This window comes from Muntiacus reevesi, chromosome 9 (genome assembly GCF_963930625.1).
Source record: "Muntiacus reevesi chromosome 9, mMunRee1.1, whole genome shotgun sequence".
In the NCBI taxonomy this organism is placed as follows: Eukaryota; Metazoa; Chordata; class Mammalia; order Artiodactyla; family Cervidae; genus Muntiacus; species Muntiacus reevesi.
This window is the reverse complement of record NC_089257.1, coordinates 77,283,805-77,307,364: the sequence shown is the minus strand read 5'-3', so window position 1 is coordinate 77,307,364 and position 23,560 is coordinate 77,283,805. Positions and strand designations below refer to the sequence as shown.

Here is a 23,560-nt window from a genome sequence, read left to right as displayed (position 1 = left end):
TAGCATCACTGCTGTTATTTGAAGTCTCTCTTCTGTTGCACTATTTGGAGATTTGAACTATTAAAGTTTGCAGCAACAGAAAGTGCTCAGTTCTCCACTTCATTTTCTTCAATAGGCAAAATGTGTCTAGCGTTTGTTTTCAAGGTCTTTTCTTTTCTTTTTTTTTTTTTTTTATATTTAAATTTTCTTTTTAACTATACGTGAATTCAAACAGATTGTTATAAAACAGAACACTACACACAGTTGTCTGTATAGCTCATAGAAAACATAAAAACCAGAATGCTGAGTAGATGCTGGTAGTAGAAACTGTAGGGGCAAAACTTCCTTAACAATGAACTGCAGGCCACTAAGGCTTAATAAACATGGCAGACTTCTAGTGCTAATGATTTTGTCAACCTTCGGGCCCTAGAAATTCAGGATTTCCTCCTCCTTCCTCTGCCTGCTTTGGTTTGTGTCTGGCTACGTGGCCGGACAGTAAGCTGCTTTTTAAAGTCCACTAAGAAGATGGCGGAGGAGTAGGACGGGGAGACCACTTTCTCTCCTAGAAATTCATCAAAAGAATAACTGAACGCAGAGCAAACTTCACAAAACAACTTCTGATCGCTAGCAGAGGTCACCAGGTGCCCAGAAAAGCAGCCCATTGTCTTCGAAAGGAGGTAGGACAAAATATAAAAGATAAAAAGTGAGACAAAAGAGCTAAGGACGGAGATCCGTCCCGGGAAGGGTCTTAATAGAGGACGTTCCCAGACACCGGGAAACCCTCGACCTGGCGGGCCTGGGGGAAGTGTTTGAATCTCAGAGGGCAACCTGACTGGGAGAGAAACAATAATAAAACCCACAGATTACGAGCCTAAAAGCAACTCCCAGCAGGAAAGTACCCCAGACACCCGCATCCGCCACCAGCAAGTGGGAGCGGAACGGAGAGGAGCGAGCGGCATTATTTGGGGCAGGGTCCGGGCCTGAGAGCCCTGTGGACAATCGGAGGGAGCTTATGTGAGTTCCCAGCTTGAACTGTGGGAGAGCAAGAGAGAGAAAATTAACCGGCCAGAACACGCTGCCTGCGGTTCGCAGAGCAAAGGGACCGAGATTCTGGATGGTCGACATCCGCCGGGAGGGTCGCGGCGAGACAAAGGGCACAGGCACCCGACCGGCGCAGGCGGGGACTGGGGCTAGGGACGCGGCGGGCAGAAGGCGCACGCACCGGACTGGCGCCGGCGGAATCTGAGACTGGGACCGCGGAAGGGAGTGGGCGCGCGCACCCGGGGAGAGTGCGACCGTCAAGCGTCAAGCCCCTGGCTGCCTGGACCGCTCTGACGGGGAGGGCACAGGGAGCAGGCGCAGATCTCAGTTCCGACCCTTGGCGGAACACCCGAGGGCTGGAACTGCGCGCAGCGCCGCTCCATATAACAGCTGGGAGCCTGAGCAGCTCCGGAGCCCGAGCAACTCTAGCCCCTCCCTGCAGCGCGACGGAACTAGCTACCTGAATAAGAGTCCACCTCCACCCGCTTGGGTCAGGGCGGAAATGAGACCCTGAAGAGCCTGGCAAACAGAAGCCAAACCGCTTCAGAAGGAACTGGTGCAACAGATTAAAATCCCTGTAGGAAACACTGACCACACCACAAGGGTCCTGTAGATATCAAGAAGTGTAAGCTGGAACGAGGAACTATCTGAAACTGAGCCGAACCCACACTGACCGCAACAGCTCCAGAGAACTTCCTACATATATTTTTACTTTTTTTTTTTTCTTTCTTTCTTTTTTTCTTTTTTTTTTTTTTTAAGCAGGGAAGAAAAAGAAAAAAAAAAAAGAAAAAAAAATTTTTTTTTTAGTTTTATTTTTTCTTTTTAATTTTTTCTCTTTTATTTTCCTTTAAAATTCCCTATTACTCCCCCATTACTCCTTAACATTCATTTTCATAAATTCTTACGATTTTTGTAGTTAGGAAAAATTTTTTTTCCTCTTTTTTTTCTCTTCTTCTTTTTTTTTTTTCCCCTTCTCCTCTATTTTTTATTTTTCTTCTTCTCTTATTTCTTTTAAAGTCCTCTAGTACTCCTCTACTACTCCTTAATTATTCATTTTCAATACACTATAACCTTACAAAGAGGAGAGGAAAAAAGGAAAAAAAAGAAGAGAAGCCTTATTTTTAAACCGAACCTCATATATATTTCTAAAATTTTTGGGGGGGTGTTTTTGTTTTTGTTTTTAATATAGTATTTTTATGAGTCTAACCTATACTCTAGATTTTTAATTTTTGTTCTTCAGTATATGATATAAACCGTAAACCTTTAAGAATCTAATATTCAGTTTCCATTTTTATTCAGGAGTGTGGTGATTATTCTCTCCCAATCTTGACTCTCTGTTTTCTACCTCAGAACACCTCTATTTCCTCCTTTCCCCTTCTCTTCCCAATTCAATTCTGTGAATCTTTGCTGGTGTCTGGGCTACGGAGAACACTCTAGGAACAGACGACTGCATAGATCTGTCTCTCTCCTCTTGAGTCCCCCTTTTTCTCCTCCTGCTCATCTCTATTTCCCTCTTCCCTGTCCTCTTCTTCATGTAACTCTGTGAACCTCTCTGGGAGCCCCTAACAGGGGAGAATCTTTTCGCCATTAACCTAGAAGTTTTATTATCAGTGCTGTATAGTTGGAGAAGTCCTGAGACTACAGGAAGAATAAAACTGAAATCCAGAGGCAGGAGATTTAAGCCCAAAACCTGAGAACACCAGAAAACTCCTGACTACATGGAACTTTAAGTAATAAGAGACCGTCCAAAAGCCTTCATACCTACACTGAAACCAACCAACCCCCAGGAGCCAACAAGTTTTAGAGCAAGACATATCACACAAATTCCCCAGCAACACAGGAACATAGCCCTGAAAGTCAACATACAGACTGCCCAAAGTCACACCTAACACATAGACCCATCTCAAAACTCATTACTGGGCACACCATTGCTCTTCAAAGAGAAGAAATCAAGTTCCACGCTCCAGAACACTGAAACAAGCTTCCCTAACCAGGAAACCTTGACAAGTCAACCGTCCAACCCTACCCACTGGGTAAAAACTCCACAATAAAAAGAAATCACAGACCTCCAGAATACAGAAAACCCACTCCAGACACAGCAATCTAAACAAGATGAAAAGGCAGAGAAATACCCAACAGGTAAAGGAACATGACAAGTGCCCACCAAGTCAAACAAAAGAGGAGGAGATAGGGAATCTATCTGAAAAAGAATTTAGAATAATGATAATAAAAATGATCCAAAATCTTGAAAACAAAATGGAGTTACAGATAAATAGCCTGGAGACAAAGATTGAAAAGATGCAAGAAATGTTTAATAAAGACCTAGAAGAAATAAAAGAGAGTCAATTAAAAATGAATAATGCAATGAATGAGATCAAAAACACTTTGGAGGGAACTAAGAGTAGAATAACGGAGACAGAAGATAGGATAAGCGAGGTAGAAGATAGAATGGTGGAAATAAATGAAGCAGAGAGGAAAAAAGAAAAAAGGATCAAAAGAAATGAGGACAACCTCAGGGACCTCTGGGACAATGTGAAACGCCCCAATATTCGAATCATAGGAGTCCCAGAAGAAGAAGACAAAAAGAAAGGCCACGAGAAAATACTCGAGGAGATAATAGCTGAAAACTTCCCTAAAATGGGGAAGGAAATAGCCACCCAAGTCCAAGAAACCCAGAGAGTCCCAAACAGGATAAACCCAAGGCGAAACACTCCAAGACACATAGTAATCAAATTAACAAAGATCAAACACAAAGAACAAATACTAAAAGCAGCAAGGGAGAAACAACAAATAACACACAAAGGGATTCCCATAAGGATAACAGCTGATCTATCAATAGAAACCCTCCAGGCCAGAAGGGAATGGCAGGACTTAATGAAAGTAATGAAAGAGAATAATCTACAACCTAGATTACTGTACCCAGCAAGGATCTCATTCAGATATGAAGGAGAATTCAAAAGCTTTACAGACAAGCAAAAGCTGAGAGAATTCAGCACCACCAAACCAGCTCTTCAACAAATGCTAAAGGATCTTCTCTAGACAGGAAATGCAGAAAGGTTGTATAAACATGAACCCAAAACAACAAAGTAAATGGCAACGGGACCACACCTATCAATAATTACCTTAAATGTAAATGGGTTGAATGCCCCAACCAAAAGACAAAGATTGGCTGAATGGATACAAAAACAAGACCCCTATATATGCTGCCTACAAGAGACCCACCTCAAAACCAGAGACACATACAGACTAAAAGTGAAGGGCTGGAAAAAAATATTTCACGCAAATGGAGACCAAAAGAAAGCAGGAGTCGCAATACTCATACCAGATAAAATAGACTTTCAAATAAAGGATGTGAAGAGAGACAAAGAAGGACACTACATAATGATCAAAGGATCAATCCAAGAAGAAGATATAACAATTATAAACATATATGCACCCAACATAGGAGCACCGCAATATGTACGGCAAACGCTAATGAGTATGAAAGAGGAAATTAATAGCAACACAATAATAGTGGGAGACTTTAATACCCCACTCACAACTATGGATAGATCAACTAAACAGAAAATCAACAAGGAAACACAAACCTTAAATGATACAATGGACCAGCTAGACCTAATTGATATCTATAGGACATTTCACCCCAAAACAATCAATTTCACCTTTTTCTCAAGTGCACACGGCACCTTCTCCAGAATAGATCACATCCTGGGCCATAAATCTGGTCTTGGAAAATTCAGAAAAATTGAAATCATTCCAGTCATCTTTTCTGATCACAGTGCAGTAAGATTAGATCTCAATTCCAGGAAAAAAATTGTTAAAAATTCAAACATATGGAGGCTAAATAACACGCTTCTGAATAACCAACAAATCATAGAAGAAATCAAAAAAGAAATCAAAATATGTATAGAAATGAATGAAAATGAAAACACAACAACCCAAAACCTATGGGACACAGTAAAAGCAGTGCTAAGGGGAAGGTTCATAGCATTACAGGCTTACATCAAGAAACAAGAAAAAAGCCAAATAAATAACCTAACTCTACACCTAAAGCAGTTAGAGAAGGAAGAAATGAAGAACCCCAGGGTCAGCAGAAGGAAAGAAATCTTAAAAATTAGGGCAGAAATAAATGCAAAAGAAACTAAAGAGACCATAGCAAAAATCAACAAAGCTAAAAGCTGGTTTTTTGAAAAAATAAACAAAATTGACAAACCATTAGCAAGACTCATTAAGAAACAAAGAGAGAAGAACCAAATTAACAAAATAAGAAATGAAAAGGGTGAGATCACAACAGACAACACTGAAATACAAAGGATCATAAGAGACTACTACCAGCAGCTCTATGCCAATAAAATGGACAACTTGGATGAAATGGGCAAATTCTTAGAAAAGTATAACTTTCCAAAACTGAACCAGGAAGAAATAGATCTTAACAGAACCATCACAAGCAAGGAAATCGAAACTGTAATCAAAAATCTTCCAGGAAACAAAAGCCCAGGACCAGATGGCTTCACAGCTGAATTCTACCAAAAATTTAGAGAAGAGCTAACACCTATCTTACTCAAACTCTTCCAGAAAATTGCAGAAGAAGGTAAGCTTCCAAACTCATTCTATGAGGCCACCATCACCCTAATTCCAAAACCAGACAAAGATGCCACAAAAAAAGAAAACTACAGGCCAATATCACTGATGAACATAGATGCAAAAATCCTTAACAAAATTCTAGCAAACAGAATCCAACAACATATTAAAAAAATCATACACCATGACCAAGTGGGCTTTATCCCAGGAATGCAAGGATTCTTTAATATCCGCAAGTCAATCAATGTAATACACCACATTAACAAATTGAAAGATAAAAACCATATGATTATCTCAATAGATGCAGAGAAAGCCTTTGACAAAATTCAACACCCATTTATGATTAAAACTCTCCAGAAAGCAGGAATAGAGGGAACATACCTCAACATAATAAAAGCTATATATGACAAACCCACAGCAAGCATCACCCTCAATGGTGAAAAATTGAAAGCATTTCCCCTGAAATCAGGAACAAGACAGCGGTGCCCACTCTCACCACTACTATTCAACATAGTGCTGGAAGTTTTGGCCACAGCAATCAGAGCAGAAAAAGAAGTAAAAGGAATCCAGATAGGAAAAGAAGAAGTGAAACTCTCGCTGTTTGCAGATGACATGATCCTCTACATAGAAAACCCTAAAGATTCTACCAGAAAATTACTAGAGCTAATCAACGAATATAGTAAAGTTGCAGGATATAAAATTAATACACAGAAATCCCTTGCATTTCTATACACTAACAATGAGAAAACAGAAAGAGAAATTAAGGAAACAATACCATTCACCATTGCAACAAAAAGAATAAAATACTTAGGAGTATATCTACCTAAAGAAACAAAAGACCTGTACATAGAAAACTATAAAACACTGATGAAAGAAATCAAAGAGGACACAAACAGATGGAGAAACATACCGTGTTCATGGATTGGAAGAATCAATATTGTCAAAATGGCTATTCTACCCAAAGCAATCTATAGATTCAATGCAATCCCTATCAAGCTACCAACGGTATTTTTCACAGAACTAGAACAAATAATTTCACAATTTGTATGGAAATACAGAAAACCACGAATAGCCAAAGTAATCTTGAGAAAGAAGAATGGAACTGGAGGAATCACCCTCCCTGACTTCAGACTCTACTACAAAGCCACAGTCATCAAGACAGTATGGTACTGGCACAAAGACAGAAATATAGATCAATGGAACAGAATAGAAAGCCCAGAGATAAATCCACGAACCTATGGACACCTTATCTTTGACAAAGGAGGCAAGGATATACAATGGAAAAAAGACAACCTCTTTAACAAGTGGTGCTGGGAAAACTGGTCAACCACTTGTAAAAGAATGAAACTAGAACACTTTCTAACACCATACACAAAAATAAACTCAAAATGGATTAAAGATCTAAATGTAAGACCAGAAACTATAAAACTCCTAGAGGAGAACATAGGCAAAACACTCTCTGACATAAATCTCAGCAGGATCCTCTATGACCCACCTCCCAGAATATTGGAAATAAAAGCAAAACTAAACAAATGGGACCTAATGAAACTTAAAAGCTTTTGCACTACAAAGGAAACTATAAGTAAGGTGAAAAGACAGCCCTCAGATTGGGAGAAAATAGTAGCAAATGAAGAAACAGACAAAGGATTAATCTCAAAAATATACAAGCAACTCCTGAAGCTCAATTCCAGAAAAATAAATGACCCAATCAAAAAATGGGCCAAAGAACTAAACAGACATTTCTCCAAAGAAGACATACAGATGGCTAACAAACACACGAAAAGATGCTCATCATCACTCATTATTAGAGAAATGCAAATCAAAACCACAATGAGGTACCATTACACGCCAGTCAGGATGGCTGCTATCCAAAAGTCTACAAGCAATAAATGCTGGAGAGGGTGTGGAGAAAAGGGAACCCTCTTACACTGTTGGTGGGAATGCAAACTAGTACAGCCACTATGGAAAACAGTGTGGAGATTTCTTAAAAAACTGGAAATAGAACTGCCATATGACCCAGCAATCCCACTTCTGGGCATACACACCGAGGAAACCAGATCTGAAAGAGACACGTGCACCCCAATGTTCATCGCAGCACTGTTTATAATAGCCAGGACATGGAAGCAGCCTAGATGCCCATCCGCAGATGAATGGATAATGAAGCTGTGGTACATATACACCATGGAATATTACTCAGCCGTTAAAAGGAATTCATTTGAATCAGTTCTAATGAGATGGACGAAACTGGAGCCCATTATACAGAGTGAAGTAAGCCAGAAAGATAAAGAACATTACAGCATACTAACACATATATACGGAATTTAGAAAGATGGTAACGATAACCCTATATGCAAAACAGAAAAAGAAACACAGAAGTACACAACAGACTTTTGAACTCCGTGGGAGAAGGTGAGGGTGGGATGTTTCAAAAGAACAGCATGTATATTATCTATGGTGAATCAGATCACTAGCCCAGGTGGGATGCATGAGACGAGTGCTCAGGCCTGGTGCACTGGGAGGACCCAGGGGAGTCGGGTGGAGAGGGAGGTGGGAGGGGGGATCGGGATGGGGAATACGTGTAACTCAATGGCTGATTCGTGTCAATGTATGACAAAATCCACTGAAATGTTGTGAAGTAATTGGCCTCCAACTAATAAAATAAAATTAAAAAAAAATAAAAATAAAAAAAAATAAAGTCCACTAAGCAATCTGTGGCTTCTGAAACAGAAACAAAAGACTTGATGGGAGACTCATTTGAATCGAGATGTGTAAGGGAACTCTTCATCTCTCTGCTGCAGCCTGCTTCTTCTAGCCCTGGTGAAGACACCCTGAAGGCTCCTGTTTCTGAAAACTTGGTCTTTGTCTCTGCATCTGCAGTCTTGTACTCAGATTGTTCCAAGAGTCGGACGAGATGACCTTCATTTTGGCCTTTATCCTTTAGGTTCCTCAGCCGCTGCGGACGCTTCCTCCCCACAGCTGTGCGTACTCGCTCACCCTCTTCAGGCTCATCTCCTCGGTCACCTCTTGCGTGCTTGAGACAGGACTCTACGTGACACTGGTACTCTCTGAGTGGAACAAGGGATTTACAGAGGTAACACTTCTCATCCTTGTCAATGTCTAGGGAAGTCTGAGCAGCTGTCGCACTGTCACTTCTATTCAAGGCCTCTCTTTGACTCCGAGTCAACACTGTATCTTGCCCCATCAGCCCATTGCAATACATGGCATGTCGCTCAATCTTTGTGGGTGGGAAGCCTCGGTCACAGAGTGGGCAGGATACCTGGGCACTAGATGAGAAGATAGAAGTAGATATTTCCTTCTCAGCATCTTTCTTGTTATCAACTTGAAGAACCTCCTTATCTGCCATTATTCTTACTTCATCCAGGGTCTCTCTGCCATCTGGAAAGCCTTCTTTTTCAAGGTCAAATGTTTCAGGAGAACTTAGTTGTGTCTCAGGACACACGGTGATTTCCTCTGCAGAACTCTTTGGCATAAAGGCTGAGCTTCTCTTACTGGTCAAAGCAGCAACACTTTGTGAGACAGGTACAGAATTTCCTTCTTCAGAAGTTTCTTCAACAAAGAGTCCTTGGGAAGAATTCAGGCTCTCCGCAATGGCTTTCCTCAAGAGCTCCTCTTCTTCCGCCTCCTGGCTGTTCACCTCCCTAGCTTCCTGTTCACTCATTTTGAGAGCCAGAGCAAACTGTTCTTCTTATGTCATTTGTGCAATTTTTCTTTTAGCCAAACACTTTGCTCTATTTGACTGTTGTGTCTTCGTTTTCTGCAATCCATTTTCCTCCTTTGGCTCCTCTCCATCACTATCAGATATCACAATGTATGCATCCTCAAGTCTACGCTTCTTCACATTGACAGAACTGGTAGTTTCTACATCTATCTTCTCCAGGTTCTGAGCTTCAGAGGCTTCTTTAACTTTTTTCTTTCTCCGTGGCATCCTTTTGTCCTGGCGTCCCGAAGGGCCGTCCTGTCAGAAGGCGCCCACCTTAGCGTCCGAAGAGACCCGCCTCAGCATCAAGAGAGTCCTAACCACCTGTTTTCAAGGTCTTTTATCATACTTTTTCATTTATTCCAAGAGATTTTATGATCCCCAAAACATGATCTGGTCAGTTAAGTGTTTGAGTACATTCAGGATGTTGGATCTCTCAAGAGAATCAGGGGGACCATAGGCACTGCTAAAGAGAGCAAGTAGCTCACCTTCCCACAGGTCATCGTTTGGAGTTATGGTCAAGGACACACCACACACTTATGATCAGAATGGATAACAGATTTGGCAACTTCCTTAGTCCTGCTCTCTTGAATATTTTATAGAACTTTGTACTAAACACTGTGGATCTAACAATATAAAAAATCATATTTCAATAGGAAATGTCATGCTTTTCTCAGTGTGAGCATTCAGACTATTGATTCACAGACCATTAATTTACAATGAGAGCACTTTTTTCTTTTTTTCTTTTGTCTTTATAGTTATTACCCTTTTTCCTCCAGATATGTTTGATTTTTATATATGCATTACCAACTTGATATTAACAGGTAAGAACAAAATATTTCTCCTCTACCTGAAAGCATGTTTACAGTGCACATATTTGTAGAAATTCTCAGCTTTCTTTTGTGTTCATATTTTATTATAGACTTTTAGTTCTTGATATTTCTCCTAATTCTTTTACTTCTTAAAAAATTCTCTAAATACTATTTATTTATCTTATCACAATTTACTGGATATTTGTAAATGTCTAATCCTGTGTCAGTCACCTTAAAAACAAATTTAAAGGGCATAAACCCTGATAGATAGGATTAAGTAATATTTAAGGTAAGTCTGAGTGTATAAGATATGAGTCTAAGAAGGTTTCCTGGCATTTCCAGATCATCCAAATTTCTCCCTCTTCTGAACTTCAACCATCTTATCACACATTTGGATCTAGGTATATGATTTTTTGAATCTTTAACTACAAAGGATCACCTTTACAACTTATCTCCATGCTAAATTGTAAATCTTTTTTAGAAGGTATTACTTGTGTACTACTGCATAACCTCCACTTTATCTTATGTATATTAAGTCCACAGTGAAGTGTTCCCTGTAGCACACCTAGGCAGGAATCAGCCTTGTTACATCTCCATCTGAAATCCCACCATCTCTCCAAATATAGCCTGACTAAAGTGGCCTGACTTGGAAGATAGTCATGGACTTCAAGACACCGTATTCCTTAGGGCTAAATTGAGGATTGAGGGCAGGAAAAGCCTGAAAAAGATATTCCCTACTACCAAAGACAAACAGACTTTAAAATGCTCTACTGTGCAGCATGCGGTGTGTGTGTGTGTGTGTGTATTAGTCACTCTGCTGTGTCCAACTCTTTGTGACCCCTTGGACTGTAGCCTGCCAGGTTCCTCTGTCCATGGGATTTCCCAAGCAAGAAGACTGGAGTGGGTAGCCATTCCCTTCTCCAGGGGATCTTCCCAACCCAGGAATTAAACCTGGGTCTCCTGAATTGCAGGCAGATTCTTTACCATCTGAACCACCAGGGAAATAGCATGGTACATATATAATTAACATAGTATAAAGTATACTTGAAAGTTGCTGAAATATCAAATATCCTCCTTACAAAAAAGAAATAGTAATTATGTGAGATGGTTATGGATGTATTTACTAACCTTATTGTGGTCATCATTTCATAATATATGCATTTATCAAGTCATCACTTTGTATACCTTAAACTAACATTATGTTACATGACTATCACACCTTACTGGAAAAAAATACTCTAAGTTGCTTTCAAATATGGTATATTTTATTTTTAGTAACCCTTTTACTCTCATAATATAGACCACAATGCTTCATCACTTCCTGGTTCTGCATATGCTATTCAGAGAGACAGCATTCTTTGATGTTTCTCTGCTTAGATTTATTTTCCTTGAAAATCTCGATTACCATCGTCCTGGTGATTCCTTTAAATACACTAGAGCTATTCTTGAATCAAAGTTTCCTAAGACTTGTAAGATCAAAACCCATGAAGTTGAGAGAATATGCACATTTAGGAACATTGATACCCAGGACTAATGAAATCATCACCTACAACAGTTGATTTTCAAACTGCAATCAGCACATTCTAAAATACCTGAAATTTCTCTATGAGATTATAACATTTCATTTTTTAGTTTGATAATAATTTTTTAAAATTAACATATTCTAAGTATGCACTAACCACTATGGTAGCCATTCATCAAGATTATTTAAATTTAAATGTAAATTTTTTGTTAAATAAACCTAAAATTCAGTTCCTCAGTGACAATGTGTGTGCTCTTTTGCCAAGTTATATCTGACTCTTTGCAACCCCATGGACTACAGCCTGCCAGGCAAGGATATTGGAGTGGGATGCCTACAGTGCAGTCACACTAGTCATATTTTAAATTCTGACTAGCCATTTGTGGCTAGTAGTTACTATGTTACAGACTGAAGATTCAGGACATTTCTATTGTTGCAGAAAGTTCTATTGGAGAGTGTTGATCTGTATTATTTAAGTAACACTGTAATTTACAAAGTACACAAATAGTTTTGGTTTCTATCCTAGCACATATTTGGCATTATGCAGTGTTACTGTAAGTATTGCAATCCAATGGAAAAAAACAACTGAAGCAAATGAATGTGTAAAAAATATATTCATGGCAAATGAAGAAGAAATGACATTGAGAGGTCTACAAAAATATTGTTTTAGTAAACCATGAAGCGCTGGAAGATGACAATCACATGTGGAGTTCAGAAGGACTTTCTGTGAATATTTCACTTTGCCAAATATCTTTGGAAAGCAACTTAGTCCAACAAATCAAAATTTCTTGATTTTCTTAGTTTAATATTTATATTATATTTAATTTGTTATAATTTCAGTTTTCAAAGTTAGATATGAGTCCTGGGTATAAGTTTATTGATAGTTTGTGCTTATACATAATTTTAAAATATTAAAATAAACATTATCTGTCAACATCGAGGGTACTCAAAAATTTACTTCAGTTCAGTCACACAGTCATGTCTGACCCTACGACCCCATGGACTGAAGCACGCCAGGCTTCCCTGTCCATCACAAACTCCCAGAGCTTGCTCAGACTCATGTCCATTGAGTTGGTGATGCCATCCAACCATCTCATCTTCTGTTGTCCCTTCTCCTCCTGCCTTCAATCTTTCCCAGCATCAGGGTCTTCTCCAATGAGTCCATTCTTCACATCAGGTGACAAAAGTATTGGAGTTTCACCTTCAGCATCAGTCCTCCCAATTAATATTCAGGACTGATTTCCTTTAAGATGGACTGGTTGGGTCTCCCTGAAGTCCAAGGGACTTTTAAGAGTCTTCTCCAACACCACAGTTCAAAGCATCAATTCTTCAGTGCTCAGCTTTCTTTATAGTCCAACTCTCACATCCACACATGACTACTGGAAAAACCATAGCTTTGACTATATGGACCTTTTTCACAAAGCAATGTCCCTGCTTTTTAATATGCTGTCTAGGTTGGTCATAGCTTTTTCTCTAAGGAGCAAATGTCTTTTAATTTCATGACTGCAGTCACCATCTGAAGTGATTTTGAAGCCCCCCAAAATAAAGACTCTCACTGTTTCCATTGTTTCCCCATCTATCTGTCATGAGGTGATGGAACCAGATGCTATGATCTTAGTTTTCTGAATGCTGAGCTTTTTAAGCTAACATTTTCACTCTCCTCTTTGACTTTCATCAAGAGGTTCTTTAGTTCTTCTTTGCTTTCTGCCATAAGGGTGGTGTCATCTGCACATCTGAGGTTATTGATATTTCTCCCAGCAATCTTGATTCCAGCTTGTGCTTTATCCAGCCCAGCATTTCACATGATGTACTCTGCATATAAGTTAAATAAGCAGGGTGACAATATACAGCCTTGATGTACTCCTTTCCTGATTTGGAACCAGTCTGTTGTTCCATGTCAGTTCTAACTGTTGCTTCTTGACCTGCACACAGATTTCTTAGGAGGCACATCATGTGGTCTGGTATTCCTGGTATTGCTTTAAGAATTTTCCACAGTTTGTTGTGATCCACACAGTCAAAGGCTTTGGCGTAGTCAATAAAGCAGAAGTAGATGTTTTTCTGCAACAGTCTTGCTTTTTTGATGATCCAGTAGATGTTGGCAATTTGATCTCTGTTTCCTCTGTCTTTTCTAAATCCAGCTTGAACATCTGGAAGCTCAGGGTTCACAGACAACCTTAGCCCAGTCCGTCAGAGGACAGACAGAATGAAAAACACAACCACAGAACACAGATCACATGGAACACAGCCCTGTCTAACTCAATGGAATAATGAGCCTTGCTGTATAGGGCCACCCAAGATGGACGGGTCATGGTTGAGAGTTCTGACAAAGCATGGTCCACTAGAGAAGGGAATGGCAAACCACCTCAGTATTCTTGCCTTCAGAATCCCAAGAACAGTTTGAAAAGGCAAAAAAGATAAGACACTGAAAGATGAACTCCCCAGGTCGGAAGGTGCCCAATATGTTGCTGGGGAAGAGTGGAGAAATAACTACAGAAAGAATGAAGAGACGCAGCCAAAGCAAAAACACTGCCCATTGTGGATGTAACTGGTGATGGAAGTAAAGTCCGATGCTGTAGCAAATAATATTGCACAGGAACCTGGAATGTTATTTCCATGAATCAAGGCAAATTGGAAGTGGCCAAACAGGAGATGGCAAGAGTGGATGTCAAAATTTTAGGAATCAGAGAACTAAAATGGACTGGAATGGGTGAATTTAAGTCACTTGACCATTATATCTACTACCGTGGGCAAGAATCCCTTAAAAGAAATGGAGTAGCCCTCATAGTCAACAAAACAGCCCAACATGCAGTACTTGGATGCAATCTCAAAAACAACAGAATGATCTCTTCATTTCCAAGGCAAACCATTCTATATCACAGTAATCCAAGTCTATGTCCCAACCACAAATGCCAAAGAAGCTGAAGTTGAATGGTTCTAGGAAGACCTACAAGACCTTCTAGCACTAACAGTCAAAAAAGATGTCCTTTTCATCATAGGGGACTGTAATGAAAAAGTAGGAAGCCAAGAGATACCTGGAGTAACGGGCAAATTTGGAGTACAAAATGAAGCGGGGCAAAAGCTAACAGACTTTTGCCAAGAGAATGCACTGGTCAAATAAACACCCTCTTCCAACAACACAAGAGCATTCTCTACACGTGGGCATTACCAGATGGTCTATACAGAAATCTGATTATATTCTTGCAGCCAAAGATGGAGAAGCTCTATACAGTCAGCAAAAACAAGACCGGGAGTTGACTGTGGCTCAGATCATGAACTCCTTGTTGCAAAATTCAGACTGAAATTGAAGAAAGTAGGCAAAACCACTAGACCCTTCAGGTATGACCTAAATCATATCCCTTATGATTATACAGTGGAAGTGAGAAATAGATTCAAGGGATTAGATCTGATAGACAGAGAGCCTGAAGACTATAAACAGAGGTTTGTGACATTGTACAGGAGGCAGTGATCAAGACCATCCCCAAGAAAAAGAAATGCAAAAATGCAAAACTGTCTTTTTGTCTGAGGAGGCCTTACAAATTACCTAAGAAGAGATGTGAAAGGCAAAGGAGAAAAGGAAAGATAGACCCATATGAATGCAGAGTTCCAAAGAATAGCAAGGAGAGAAAAGAAAGCCTTCCTCAGTGATCAGTGCAAAGAAACAGAGGAATAGAATGGGAAGGTCTAGAGATCTCTTCAGGAAAATTAGAGATACCAAGGGAACATCTCATGCAAAGATGGGTACAATAAAGGACATAAATTTTATGGACCTAAAAGAAACTGAATATATTACAAAGAGCTTGCAAGAATACACAGAAGAACTATACAAAAAAGAACTTCATGACCCAGATAACCACCATGGTGTGATAACTCACCTAGAGCCAGACATCCTGGAGTCCAAAGTCAAGTGGGCCTTAGGAAGCATCACTACAAACAAAGTGGTGATGATGGAATTCCAGTTGACCTATTTCAAATCCTAGAAGATGAGGCTGTGAAAATGCTGCACTCAATATGCCAGCAAATTTGGAAAACACAGCAGTGTCCACAAGACTGGAAAAGGCCAGTTTTCATTCCAGTCCCAAAGAAAGACAGTGCCAAAGAATTTTCACACTTTTTAAGGGAGGTCTATTCATTATGCAAGTGTAGTAAACATTGAGCCGAGCTAACACATGAAGGATATTAACAGCTGAGCGCAACCTTTGAATGTGCATGATTAGCACTCCAAATGAATTGCTCCCCAGCAGCTGTGCGTTACTTTGAATTTTTCTTTAAGGTTTATGTGTTTGCATTCTAAGTTCATTCAATTAGATTTCATTGAATCTATACCTTTATTTGTGCTCAAGCTTTTATTTTCAACATTATAAACAATGAGATAATAAAGGATGAGATCCTTAGTCTATTTAGGGGGCAAAAAGGTCATTTCACACCCCAGTAAAGGGTTTCAAAGCACATTCTGAATGGCAGAGAGCCTGCAATCGCCTGCTCTAGGAGAGGCTGTAGCAGATGGATGAGAAGGCCCCAGAGTCCGTAACAGACATCTCTGGTCTCTAACTCATTCTCCTTGGATCTGATGTAGTTACATGTTCAGTGTGCAGTGTTCAGTCTAAGAGCATCCAACCCCTATGTTTTATTTTGTGAATCTTCTGTGCTAATATTTTTTAGTTTTCTTCACTTTCACTATAAAGCATGTGTAGTGGAGGATAGAATGAGGAATCAAGGCAGGCTTCACAATTTTCCACAGAAATGAGGTTATGTTTAAGTTATTTGGACATCTTTGCTCATAAAATAACTCCTACTTTATGGGATTGGTTATTGGGAATATCACTCTGCAATTTTCTAAGTCAACCAAGGAGGCTTAATGTTTTTTTATTATATCCCTGTTTTTGGACTCTAAAGCAGAAAATGAAACTCATAGAAGAGCAGGATATGAAATTCTAAAAGCCACATTCAAGGAAGTAATTGTCACTTAAAAAAAAAAAAAATTTTATTTTTGTAAGAATGAATCTGGCCATGAAAACAACATAACATGTCACAGAATTACACATAAGCCCCCCACCACACACACACAGCTATATGTACATATTTCATATGAAAAAACAACAATATGGACATGTATATATTACATATATGTCTGTGTATATGTTTAAATCAATTTTCTGAGCAATCAGAGTGTTATATTAATTAAAGGTTACATAGTGAACTTTGTCATTCATTAGCTTTGTTTTTGTCTTGGGCTCAATTAAATAAATTCCTAAATATTTGTGGGTTTTAATTATGATTTAAGGTAAAGATCCCAACTCCTCATGCCTTTCTGCTTTCATGGTAATTAAGTCTTGATAAAGGTTTTATTGCAGAGCGAAATGCTTTGACTATGCAATCACTGACTTACAGAGTATTCGTAGGATATTTGCTTAATGATATTTCACAAACAGAACTGTGGAAATAGTTTGTGGCATTACTAGGCCATCTCTTATATAGATTATCTGCATTGAAAATTCAAGATTATTATTCTGATTATGGTGAAATACTCCTAAGCTGCAAAAGACTGTGGTTGATTTTTTTTTTCTTTTTTGCACAGTAAGTTTGGAAGACCCATTGCAGAGCCCTGCACCCATCTCCCTACCACTGACCCCCAATTCCACCACTCTGTGAGTTTGTACATTTTAAGCTCCTACTCGCTTACAAGAAAAAAACTCTGGATATTGCCTCCTTTGGTTTCAGTGTTGGTAGCAGGTAAATATAGATGCTTTCCTATAAAATGTTTTTATAACTTATATTTTTAAAGATAACTACTAATATAAAGTGATCTGAAGTAATATTTGTCAATTTGGAAGTAAAAAGTTTTCTAGTCACCATGCTAAACAGTCAACAGATCATTTTGGATCAAGTTGTTTACAAATTAATATGGTCCTCAGTATTTCCTTCATGCTTATATATTACACATTTTATATAATACACATTATAAGAAAATGTGTATTTTCTTATACACATTATGTATTTTAATGTGTATACACATTTCTTATAATGTGTATTTTCTTATAATATTCATCTCCCTTTATTTTCTAAGCTAAGAGTATGTACCTCATGCCTTTCATAAACAGTAAAAATAGATCTACTACATTTCATATACCCCCCTCCGTCTCATGGGAATATGGTTTTACAGAATCACGGTGCATCTAAAGAGACATTGGAACAAAATAAAAGTTTATATATATACATATATACACATATATATATATGTATATATATATATGTAAAATCTTCTCCCTGATCTTCATGGACAACTTCCTGAATGTTAGACTACTTTCATGATGACTCAAACAAGTACATGAGGTCATATGTACTTACCTGTGACAGCAGAGCCTGATCTGACAACAAAACACACAAACCAGAAGTGTTCAAATCTAATGTCAATTCTGGGAGAAGTTAATCTCTCAAATTCTCACATTTTTCACATTTAAAACTTGAAATGGGATAATTGAGAGGCAGGCCTTAAAATCCATAAGTATTTCTGTAAGTATAATACACAAACAATAAGAAGGTAAAAAAAAATTTGATTTCATTTTCCCTCAAATTTTAAGATTTCCTTATTACAGTTTTCTCTTGAATTCTCAAATTTTCTTCTCTTAAAGAAAATTTAAGTTTGATGTGCTAAATAACACATGAGGACTGATGAGAAAAATAGTTGCCCAAAGTGCAAACTGTACATGACACAAATCACCTCATTTGGATTTTGAAGGTCATGAGACAGCATCATCTCAGAACCACATCATACACTGAAGCTGAAAAGATATCATAGGCTGCAAGAAGGCTTCTTAAATAAATCCCGACATGTGTACCTAAGGGTTGGCAGCAGAATAAGGGAGGAGATGGAAGAAACAAAGGAGCACCTACATTTGCTGAGTGCCTGTCACAGACCAGGTCCTCCATAATCCTCCTCACAGAAGCCTGTATTCACACTAGTCTTATCACTGCCCACAGGACAGGTGATTGTGTGTTTACTTATCTGTCTTCTCCACTGGATTATAAATTCCATTAAGGTTAAGATAAAATATTATTTAATATCTACTTGCTGTCTGCAATCCAGGAGACCCAGGTTTGATCCCTGGTTTGGGAAGATCCCCAGCAGAAGGAAATGGCTATCCGCTCCAGTATTCTTGCCTGGAGAATCCCATGGACAGAGGAGCCTAGTGGGCTACAGTCCATGAGGTCGCAGAGAGTCGGAGATGACTGGGCAACTAACACTTTCACTTTCACTTCACTTCTTGTGACAAAACATTACGTACAGTGATCAGCACAAAACAGACAACACAGATTTGTTGATTGAATGAACATGGCTGTGTGTAACAACTCATATTCCCAGTCGATGAAGAAAGAGACAAAGGCTGAAAGCCATTCGTAACTTATCCAGGTCAAGGATCAGAGAGAGGTTAGTAAGTAGCTGAAAAGGATAACCAATCCAAGCCCATCACACTTCAAAGAATCAGGTTTCCTGTGACACCAAGCTGCTCCATGGAAGCCAAAGTAAGATCGAGTGTCAGAGAAGAACCTCAGATTTTGACGGAAGGATGGCAGTGGGAGAGAAAAGCTTGACACATCTCTGCGTGAAATGGAAAAATCTCAGAGACATTTAACAGTGGATAACTTTTTCTAGATATAGTACATAGTAGGATAAAAGTAGAAGTAGTGACAGATTTTCTCTTCTTAGGCTCCAAAATCACTGTGGACCGTGACTGCAGCCATGAAATTAGAAGACATTTGCTTCTCGGAAGGAAAGCTATGACAAAACTAGACAGCGTATTACAAAGCAAAGACATCACTTTGCCAACAAAGGTATATATAGTCAAAGCTTTGGTTTTTCTAGCAGTCATGTACAGATGTGAGAGTTGAACCATAAAAAAGGATGAGCACTGAAGAATTTGTGCTTTTGAGCTACAGTGTTGCAGAAGACTCTTGAGAGTCTCTGGGACTGCAAGGAGAGAAAACCAGTCAATTCTAAAGGAAATCAACCCTGTATATTCATTGGAAGGACTGATGCTGATACTGAAGCTCCAATACTTCAGCTACATGATGAGAAGAGCCGACTCACTGGAAAAGACCTGATGCTGGGAGAGGCTGAAGGCAGAAGGGGGTGGCAGAGGATGAGACGGTTGGGTGCCATCACCGACTGAATGGACATGAACTTGAGCAAATTCTGAGAGATAGGGGAGGACAGGGAAGCCTCTTGTGCTGCAATCCATGGGTCAAAAAGAGCCGGACATGACTTATCGACTAAACAACAACAAGGATAAAATCAGAGCGTCAGAGTGGGGAGAGTCTTGTTTGTATGTCCTGGTAGCTTCTTCAATGTCTATTCCTCTCCAACAGCTTGTATTTGTTTCCTTTCCTTTTCTTCTCTCCTACCTCTCTCAGCACAGGCTCTTTCCTTACGTGGTTCAAACTTCCAGGGAGACGACTCTATACAGGGGTCAGGAGAAATAGCCAACAGGTTATGGATGACAGCACAGACTCTGGAGTCCAGCTGCCATACTTCCATTCCAGCTCAGCCTCATTCTAACCATGTGACACTGAGCAAATTATTCAGTCTCTCGCTGTCTCAGTTGCTTTATCTGGGAAATTAGGCTGTTAATAATACAACCCTTCTATTGTTACAAGAATTAAAACAGGGAACACAGGTCAATTGCTTAGCACAGTATTTGACACAAGATAGGAACTTAATTAGGAGTAGCCATTACCATTCTGTAATGTAATGTACCATGATATCAGGGAAGCTATTGGCCTTCCCTCATAGCTCAGACGGTAAAGAATCTGCCTGCAATGCGGGAGGCCAGGGCTCAATTCCTGGTCAGGAAGATTCCCTGGAGAAGAGGATGGCAACCCACTCCAGTATTTCTGCCTGGAGAATCCCATGGACAGAGGAGCCTGGCAGGCTAGAGTCCATGGGGTTGCAAAGAGTCAGACATGACTAGGAACTAACAATAACTAACTAACTAATTGCCATGCTGTTAGCCCTAAATCAGAACCAGAGTCAGCTTCATGCATGCAATAGCCCATTAATCCCGAAACACATCTGTCATGGTCCAGATTAAGCTCCATATATAGGACCAGCAGGTGCTCTTCCCTCACAAGCAGCAGTGAAGTGTCACAGGAAGTAAATGAAAGAAATATGAATAATTTCTTCTATCTCCAGATTTATATGGCCAGTGGTTTGGGACATAGGCAGGTGTAGTCAAAAAGGATAGTCTTTTCCTTTATTTTATTTATGACTGTGCTGGGTCTTCACTGTGGCAGATTAGCACTTTGTTGTTGCATGCACGTAACCAGAGTTGTGGCAAGCAGGCTTCTCACTGCAGCGGCTCCTTTTATTGAGAAGCACAGGTTCTGGGCCACACAGGCTTTGGTAGTCATGGCACACATAGGCAGAGCTGCCTCATAGCGTGTGGGGTCTTAGTTACCAGACCAGAGATTGAATTCAGGCCCCCTGCATTGGAAGGCAGATTCTTCTTAACCAGTGGACCACCTGGGAAGTCCCAGAACAGTCATTTTTAAAGGTCTCTGAGCATGCATCTCTCTAATTGTATCACAAATTCATTTCGATCCAAGCATGAATCTCCCCATCCCTCAATCTGGAGAACTGAGGACTAGAGAAAAGGGAGAGTGCCTGAACACAGGAAACAAGCCAAATTTATTTGAAGCCATCTTCTTAGCTATTAGTCATCATCAGCAAAAGCAATGATGAGGGTGGGAGAGGGGCTAGAGTAACTAAACAGAAGCTTATTTTTCTAATATAATAACATCCGGAGGTATGCAGTCCAGAGTTGGTGTAACTGAATGCCAGTTACTGAGTAAAATACCAAAGAAGAATAAGAGAGGGGAAAAGGCAAAGAACAGAAGGTTGAAAAAGTAGGCAAGCAAAACATATCTCCTATAAACTGCTTCACAAAAGCTCCACCCAGTGACATGCATTTACATATTCTTGACCAAAAATATTAGGTTTGGTCACATAATTTTTGCTGATAATCAATTGTGCTTATACTGCAGATGGTGACTGTAGCCATGAAATTAGAAGATGATTGTTTCTTGGCAGGAAATAGATGACAAACCTAGACAGTGTGTTGAAAAGTTGAGACATTACTCCGCCAACAAAAGTCTGTATAGTCAAGGCTATGGTCTTCCCAGTGGTCACGTGAGGCCAGAACTGTAAAGAAGGCAGAACACCAAAGAACTGATGCCTTTGAACTGTGGTTCTGGAGAAGATTCCTGAAAGTCCCTTGGACAGCAAGGAGATCAAACCAGTCAATCTTAAGGGAGATCAACCCTGAATATTCACTAAAGGACTGATGCTGAAAGCTGAAGTTTCAGTGTTTTGGTTATCTGATGCAAACAGACAACTCACTGGAAAAATTCTTGATGCTGGGAAAGATTGAGGGCAGAAGAAGAGGGCATCAGAAGATGAGATGGTTGGATGGTATCACTGATGCAATGAATATGAACTTTGGCAAACTCCGGGAGATGGTGAGGAACAGGGAGGCCTAGCATGCTGCAGTCCATGGGGTTGCAAAGAGTCAGACACAACAGGGTGACTGAACAACAACATAAAAATAAATACAGTGAGAGTCAACCTAATGTGGCATATGGTAACCACTGGCTACAAGAGAGGTTGGGAGATAGGATGTTTATATGGACCTAGTGCCCTCTGAACAGAATCAAAGTTTGGCTAATATGAATGAATGTTAAATAAATACTGAATAAGTAACTAGCAATGTCTCCCATGTTCACAGAGAGAAAGTCTATAAATGGAATATATTTCCTAATCAGAATTTATCTAAAACAGCCAAGCCACCATGACTTAGGAGAAAAATGATGAAATATATTCTCTTAATGGAACAGAATAATCTCCCCACTTTAGCAGAGCATGTGCCCAGAAGCAGAGTAAAAATAAGTGAATCAATAAATGCAAATATAAGCCTGCAAAAGCAGAGTTCTATCACAGCAATGACTCAGGTTCCAGCTTCCTATCCTCTTCATCTCTGCTTGACAAAGATGACCAAATGGTTAATATAAACTTATCTTCCTACATAGGTTCCAAAGAAAAGATTCAAGAGATCCCCAAGGAAAGAGTGATAGCACTCAAAGAGATTCAACCTGCAATTGTTTTTCAGCAATAACAACAGAAAAGAAGATGTGGATTCCGCTGAGAAAGAGAGAGGGAGGGAGATATGATGAAATGATATACAAGAGTTTGAGGGAAAGACAAATGGGCAATACAACAAAAATAAGCTGAACGAGGCAAAGGAAGGAATCTGAAAACTCTGTAGAAAAGTAATAAGATAGGTAATGGGATTTAGCAACTGACACAAAAGGATCATGAAAAAGGGGGGAAAAGGCAATCAAACACAAATGATAGACATAAAAGGTACATCATGAGCTACAATATAGAAATAATTGTGTGTGTGTTTGTGTGTGTGTGCGTGTTTAACCACTAAGCTGTGTCTGACTCTGCAACCCCTTGTACTATAGCATGCCAGGCTCCACTGTCCATAGGTTTTCAGGCAAGAATACTGAGTGGGTTTCCATTTCCTTCTCCAGGGAATCTTTCTGACCCAGGGATCGAACCCACATCTTCTGCATTGGCAAGTGGCACTGACCCACCAGGGAAGCCACAGAAATAATTGTGATATTTGAAAAAAAAAAGTCTACAAAAACAAAATTAATTATTTAAGAAATATTTCTACTTGAGGTAACATTCAAATCTATATCTTCTTTAAAAATCTGTTTAAAAACATAATTTCAGAATAAAATATGACTTTTAAAAAAAAAAAACTGTAAATATACAGCTGAAGTGGTGAAACCATAAAGGAGATTCTCAAACATCAAAATAATTAGATAACAGGGAAAGGGAGATACAAATAT

The 23,560-nt window shown here is 39.4% G+C and overlaps 1 protein-coding gene across 1 annotated transcript; it reads right to left on the bottom strand.

Annotated features, from left to right (window-relative positions):
- Positions 1-201: 201 nt before the first annotated feature.
- LOC136174276 (BRCA1-A complex subunit RAP80-like) lies at positions 202-9,607 on the bottom strand. The gene is made up of 4 exons (XM_065944311.1): positions 9,321-9,607; positions 8,303-9,195; position 7,945; positions 202-496 (listed from the first exon to the last, which is right to left on the bottom strand). The coding sequence occupies exons 1-4, from the start codon at positions 9,409-9,411 to the stop codon at positions 414-416; spliced, it is 1,068 nt and encodes a 355-aa protein (XP_065800383.1). The 5' UTR covers positions 9,412-9,607; the 3' UTR covers positions 202-413.
- Between the last annotated feature and the right edge of the window lie 13,953 nt (positions 9,608-23,560).

What these genes read in the sequence shown, in the direction of transcription:
- LOC136174276 (XM_065944311.1), bottom strand. Translation starts at nt 9,411, where the DNA reads ATGGAGAGGAGCCAAAGGAGGAAAATGGATTGCAGAAAACGAAGACAC. An exon ending in TTGGCTAAAAGAAAAATTGC is followed by an intron (nt 9,196 to 9,320) that starts ACAAATGACATA and finishes CGGAGAGCCTGA; the next exon opens with ATTCTTCCCAAGGACTCTTT.